The 6,543-nt window shown below is 33.2% G+C and overlaps 1 protein-coding gene across 2 annotated transcripts in view; it reads right to left on the bottom strand.

Moving 5' to 3' along the window:
• The window catches only part of LOC117178980 (glycoprotein 3-alpha-L-fucosyltransferase A-like), a 45,389-nt gene extending 40,984 nt beyond the window's left edge, over positions 1-4,405 (bottom strand). Inside the window, exon 1 of one of the 2 annotated variants that reach the window (XM_033370576.1) lies at positions 3,959-4,405. In XM_033370576.1, coding sequence (XP_033226467.1) covers positions 3,959-4,015 — 57 coding nt within the window. In that variant the 5' untranslated portion in view covers positions 4,016-4,405. The remainder of the gene's footprint in view (positions 1-3,958) is intronic. The other variant, XM_033370577.1, reaches the window with a different exon arrangement.
• Between the last annotated feature and the right edge of the window lie 2,138 nt (positions 4,406-6,543).

The following is a 6,543-nucleotide window of genomic DNA, read 5'->3' as shown; positions in this document are numbered from 1 at the left end:
TAAATAATTTAAACAATTATAATATTGTTTGTTTTTTGTCGAAAATTAGTATAGTTTCATTTTTTCCAAAAACCTTTAAATATGCTAGGAATTTATTTTCTGGTCCCCTTTACCAGTTAGGACTCGGGTAGGACCAGATAGCAGGTGTACTTTCACTTAATAATCCACAAGTGGCCAAGTGCCTTAGAGAGACCGGATAGGATCTGAATAGAAAAGTATATCCTTATTTTCATTTCTAGTTCTAGTTGCTAGATAGGAACCTTGTAGAGCCGGGTGAACGGTGCACTTTCGCTTAATAATCCTCAAGTGGCCAGGTGCCTTAGAGAGACCGGATAGGATCCGGATATAAACGTATAATTTTATTTTAATTTCTGGTTCCATTTAAAAGATAGCAACCGGGTAGGACCGGGTAGCTGGTGCACTTCCACTCAATAATCCACAAGTGGCCAGGTGCCTTAGAGAACCCGGTTAGGAACCGGGGAGAAAAGTATATTCTTATTTTAATTTGTAGTTCTATTTTCCAGATAGGAACCTGTTAGAAACGGATAGCCGGTACAATATCACTTAACAATTCACAAGTGGCGGAGTGCCTTAGATAGACCGGATTGGAACCGAGCAGAAAAGCATATCCTTATTTTAATTTCTGTTTCCATTTTCCAGATCGAACCGGGTAGAACCAGGTAGCCGGTACAATTGCACTTAATAATTCACAAGTAGGTAGGTACCTTAGAGAGACCGGATAGGAACCGGAAAGAAAAGTATATCCTTATTTTAATTCCTAGTTCTATTTGCCAGATAGGAACCTGGTAGGGCCGGGTAGCCAGTACACGATCACTTAACAATTCACAAGTCGCCAAGTGCCTTACACAGACCTGACAGGAACCGGGCAGAAAAGCATATTCTTATTTTAATTTCTGGTTCTATTGGCCAGATAGGAACCGGGTAGAAGCAGGTAGCCGGTACACTTTGAATTAATAATTTACAAGTGGCCATGTGCATTAAAGAGACCTGATAGGAACCGGGTAAAAAAGTATAACACTATTGTAATTTCTAGTTCCATATGACAGATAAAAACTAGGTAGCTCCAGGTAGCATGTAAACTTTCATCATAGGGCGATTCACAAGCGTTGATTGACATATAGAGACCCGGGTAGAAATCTAATTTTATATGATTATTTTCATTTTGTTTCCATTGACCAGATAAAAACCGGGTAGGCGTTGGTTCAATATTTAAACAACTTATTTTTGATTACTATTTCCCGGATAAGAACCGGGTAGAACCAGATAAATCTCAGAAAATTAAATTAAAGACCAAGTAAAAAGCGTATAGTTCGATTAATTTAATACGTTTAAAAAAGAGGTAGCCCCCAACCTCGCTAATATGAAAAACTTCTTCATGAGCCTTAAGGGCATGTGACACAACTAAATTCCTATATTACCGACCTCACTTTTTCAGTTCACTGAATGTTTTTTTGAACCTTAGAACTTTTTTTGTAAATAAAATATACCTCGACATTTTTTAAACGTTCCAACTTTTTTATACATCAAATATCGGTCTCAAACTTTGAGAAATGCAAGAGTCGAAAGAAAACTACGTTTAAGTACACATCTTAATAATAAAAGATGTAAAAAAAATATTTCAACTATCAATTCCATCGGAATCAGCCGGTAACGTTGTACACGAAAATACGATCCCTGGCGGCCACTAGACGAGGCTCTAGAGGGTTCGTATTTTCGTGTACAACGTTACCGGCTGATGCCGATGGAATTGATAGTTGAATTTTTTTTTACATCTTTTATTATTAAGATTTGTACTTAAACGTAGTTTTCTTTCGGCCCTTGCATTTCTCAAAGTTTGAGACCGATATTTTATGTATAAAAAAAGTTGGAACGTTCAAAAAATGTCGAGGTTCAGAAAAAAGATAAAATAATTTTCAGTGAAGTTCCTACCAAAATGCAGTACCTAAACGTACTTTATTGTACTCTAATACATTTTCCAAAGTTTCAGCTCGATATTTTATTTATAAAAAAAATTCTTAAGTTTAAAAAAACAATCAGTGAACTGAAAAAGTGAGGTCGTAATATAGGTATTTAGCTGTGTCACATGTCCTTAAGAAGAAAAATTGGTATATCAAATGAATCTCGACTAGGATTATAGAATAGGATTTTCGATCCTGTAATCTCGTCTTGAGTCAAATTTGAGTGAATTTTAATCATGTTTTATTCAAAAGGACTACATTTTTATGTTTTTGCATAATAACGTAACGATGGATACCTTTCTCAGGGTCCCTAATGTCCTCTTGGCATTAGACACACAAAATACATCTTACTTCATAAAATGAAGTCGTTAGACCTAATAATTTTTGCGCTAAGCTAGTGTAATTGAAATTGGTCTTAAATTGATTCGAACAAAAATAAAAAGTTTCATTAAACATTTTTATATTTTCGATTTATTCCAAAAGTATCCAAAAACGTATGAATTAGGTTTTTTTTAATTACCCATCCGTCTTCAATTCGTGAATTTTATCATTTTGAAACTTGCTGCGACATAATATTTTACAAGTTTCTCATAAAACTTAATGTACAATAAAACCGTTTACTACTAAAAAAAAATGTCTGCGTGATAAAATATGTGTTTTTATTCCTTTCAGCAGGATAAGTTTTTTAGTGGGTTTGATAATTTTAAAACATTTTGCAAACGAATTCTTCACGTTTTCATGACAACACTTAATATAAAATAAAACTCTTTGCATTAAAAAAAATGTATTCTTAATAAAAACTATTTTTTATTTTCTCTCGTGATTAAAAATGTTTAGATAACATTTTTATATTTACAAATCATTTGAAAAGTACTAAAAAATGTATGACTTCGTTTCTCAAGAATGTCCAATCTCTATTCCAGTCGTGAGTTTGATAATTTTTTTAAATTTCTGCGACAGAATGCTTTTTTCAATAAAATTTTAATACACAATGAAACAGTTAACTTCTGAAAACGCACGCGTGATAAAAAAGAATACGCAAAAAATGTATGAATATTTTTTTCTAAACTTTTTATTCTCTGTCGCAGTTATTAGTTTGGTTATTTTTTAGAACTTTTGCGACAAAAGTTTTCGCGCATTTTTCATAAAATTTAATGTGCAATATAACGGTTTACTTCTATAAAATGTATCAATGAAAGAAAAAATTTCCAAATCTATTTAACGCTATTCCTTTGACGCAAAGTTAATTTGTTTTTAAAAAGGAATAAGTGTTTTTTCGACTATTCAAAAATGGATCAGAATTTGTATTTCCAAATTTTGTATGTACGCTGTACAACATTTTTCCGGAAAATTACCAAGAATTTTCGGCGTGCAATAAACGCGATATTTCGGTAATTTACCCAGAAATAACGTCCGGAAAATGCTACAACGATATCGGTGACTTTCCCAAAGTTTAGGAAATATTCCCCTAAAAGTTTCCGTTAAAATTTCCTAACTAATTCGGTCAATTATATTCAAAAAATATACAATTTGAAACTTTTATTGAAATATTTCAATTTTTAAGACTTAAAGTGGAAAATTATTCAATTATGACCGTATGTGATTTTAAAATATTCAATTTTGAAAGATGTATGAATAACAATAGTTGCGTTGTAATCATGTTAATAAATAAAATTTATAACATTTATAATTTAAGTCATTCAAATGAAATAATTTCTAATTGTAAAACTTAAACGCGCATAATTTTTCAACTCTTAATTAAATTAAATAAAAATTTTTTTATTTTGAAGGTTAGCAATTCTACGTTCTACAATTAATTAAAACAATTTTTAGGTTCTATAAAATTATGAGATCTTATCAGAGTATTGCGCGGGTAAGGCCGAGGAGGAATAGTGAGAGATGGAAAACTGAGAATTGAGTGGAGATACAATAAAACAAGGGATTGTGATGAAAACAATACGATTTTTATTGCCACTTACAGGAAGGTTAGGGCCGAAACCCATGTTGTGGTTGGTAGACCTTAGACGAGTCGGCATGGCGGCGAATGGTCTCGGCAGCACGGCGACGAGACAGAGAGCAAGATCTTGACACTTGGTTGAGAAACACTGTTTTCAACTCTGGCTATCACAAGCGCAAATTTAGCACAGCCTGACGATGGATAATGCGATCGTGCATGCAACCCTCGGGGGGTTCCGCCTAATCTCGGGCACGACTTGGCAACTCTTTCTCTCAGCATGAAAATACGTGTGCAGTATGCTGAAAACGGCTCACGCACAAACCGTCCGTACACACACAGAGCGCTAACCAATCGCGTGCGATCTTTCGCGCAGCTGGGGTGCGAGTTGGCTACGTACCGTTCACCGATCGGTCCAGCACTCGAAACAAATTGGCACGTAGAAAACTTTTGCGTCTCGAGCGGCGGTCTGATATAACGTCGAGTGGGATGAACAAGGGCCTATCTCAGATGATGTAGCAAGAAGGAATGTATTTCGATTGTAGCAGCAAAAAGGTACATATCATGAGCGTAGCAGCAAAACGGTACCCATCTAGTGCGAAAAAACAAAAAGGTACTTATCTCGCGCGAAGAAGCAAAAGGGTAGCTATCTAGAACGCAGCAGCCAAAAGGTACTTTTCTCGCAAGAAGCAGCAAAAGGGTACCTATCTCTAGCGAAACTACAAAAAGGTGCCTACCTCGCGCGAAGAAGCAAAAAGGTACCAATTTCAGGTGTCGGTCTTCTTCTCGAAATTTAAGTTGGTAACACTGAGCACGCAGTATTAAAACGTTTAAATATTCAATTTTTATACTAATTTTTAAAAATAATAATTAATTATAAAAAAGAAGTTGAAAATATATATAAAAAATATACGTTTATTCTAAGCTTATAATAAATTTTACAAGCTCAAACGCTGAGCATGATTGTGCGCCTGTAAATTACAGTTACATGAATATTTTTAAAAATAACACTACAGTTTGACAAAAATTTGAAGAAAAAAGGATGTCTTAAAAGATGTAATTAATCGTATTATTATGTCAAATATTTTTGTAAATAATACTTTGCCTTCATTAGCAATCTATTAGTGACAATTAATTAACTAACCTGCTTAAAATGACGGATAGAACCCAGATAAGAACCGGATGGAAGTTGGTTCTTATTTGGCGCTATTGGAATTAGACCCGGGTTTTGTCCCCGGTTTGTACCTGGTCCATGATCGGATTCTATCTGGATTAATATTTTTATCTCCGGCCACTATATGGCTCTCACGCGGGAACTTCAAGATCTGTATCCGGTTTGTAGTCGGGATTGGACCTGGTTTATACCCGACACTTGACTGGGTTCTATCTGGGATCAGATAACATCTACCTGATTTCTATATGGGTCTTATACGGTTACTTGAAACTTCTACCCGGTATTTAGGTGATGTCTATCCGAAACATAACCTGATATTTTCCCCGGTTTATACCCGGCCCTTATATGGATTCTATCTGGAGTGATATATTTATCTCCGACTTCTATCTGACTCTCATCCGAAACCTTAAAAATTTGTATCCAGTTTGTAGTCGGGATTGGACCTGGTTTATACCCGGCACTTGACTGGGTTCTTTCTGGGATCAGATAACATCCACTGGATTTCTACATGGGTATTATACAGTGGTGACGTATTCTCTACTAAAAGGCAGGTTACGAAAAACGTAAAATAGTTCTATTACATTTAAAATTCTAGCTTAAATACAGTCTATATCGAAGAAGTCTTGAAACTATATAGAATAGTTCTATAAAATATCGCTACGCTTACAATGATATATGTACTAAGATTTTAAATTTTAGAAATATTACAAACTATTATTGTATATTTTATGTGCGTAAACAAGATTTAAAATAAATCCAAAAATATGTCTAAATATTTTAAAAGATTTAAAAAAATTCAATATGTATTTTCAGAAATTTAAGAAATTTTAAGGGATTTCCACAAATTTCCAAAGATTTCAAAAGATTTAACAGACTTTAAAGAATTCAAAAACATTATTTATATTTAAATTCCTGAAATCTTCTTTAAATACATACAAATATTTTTAAATTACATGAAAATCCTTAAACTATTTTGATCTTTTTTTTTATAATTTTAAATACTTTTAAATATTTTTAATTCTTTTACCGACTTTTTAAACAATATGAAATTCATTGAAATGCCACAAAACCCCTTAAAATCAATAGAAATATCTTAATCTCATAAAAAATATTTGAAAATCTTTAAAATCTCTTAAAAGTTCTTGTCCTTTTTGGAATTCTTCTAAAATCTTATTAAATTCTTTAAAATTACTTGAAATCTTTTTAAATTCATTTATAAACTTCAATCTTTTGTAATTTCAAAGAATTTTTAAATCCCGTTAAATGATTTGAAAATTCATTAAAATCCTTTTAAACATTTGATAATATTTTGGACACCAAATTCTCGCTTTCAGTCAAGTTTCGCGGCTTGCTTTCAAATGGCCTTGGACTGATTGAGGTTTGAGGATGAAAATGGAAGGAAGGCCTTGTAAAAATACTTGCAATGGCTGTCCTGG

This window comes from Belonocnema kinseyi, chromosome 8, assembly GCF_010883055.1.
Source record: "Belonocnema kinseyi isolate 2016_QV_RU_SX_M_011 chromosome 8, B_treatae_v1, whole genome shotgun sequence".
NCBI lineage: Eukaryota > Metazoa > Arthropoda > Insecta > Hymenoptera > Cynipidae > Belonocnema > Belonocnema kinseyi.
Note: the sequence above shows the minus strand (reverse complement) of the source record. Positions and strands in the feature narration are given on the sequence as shown.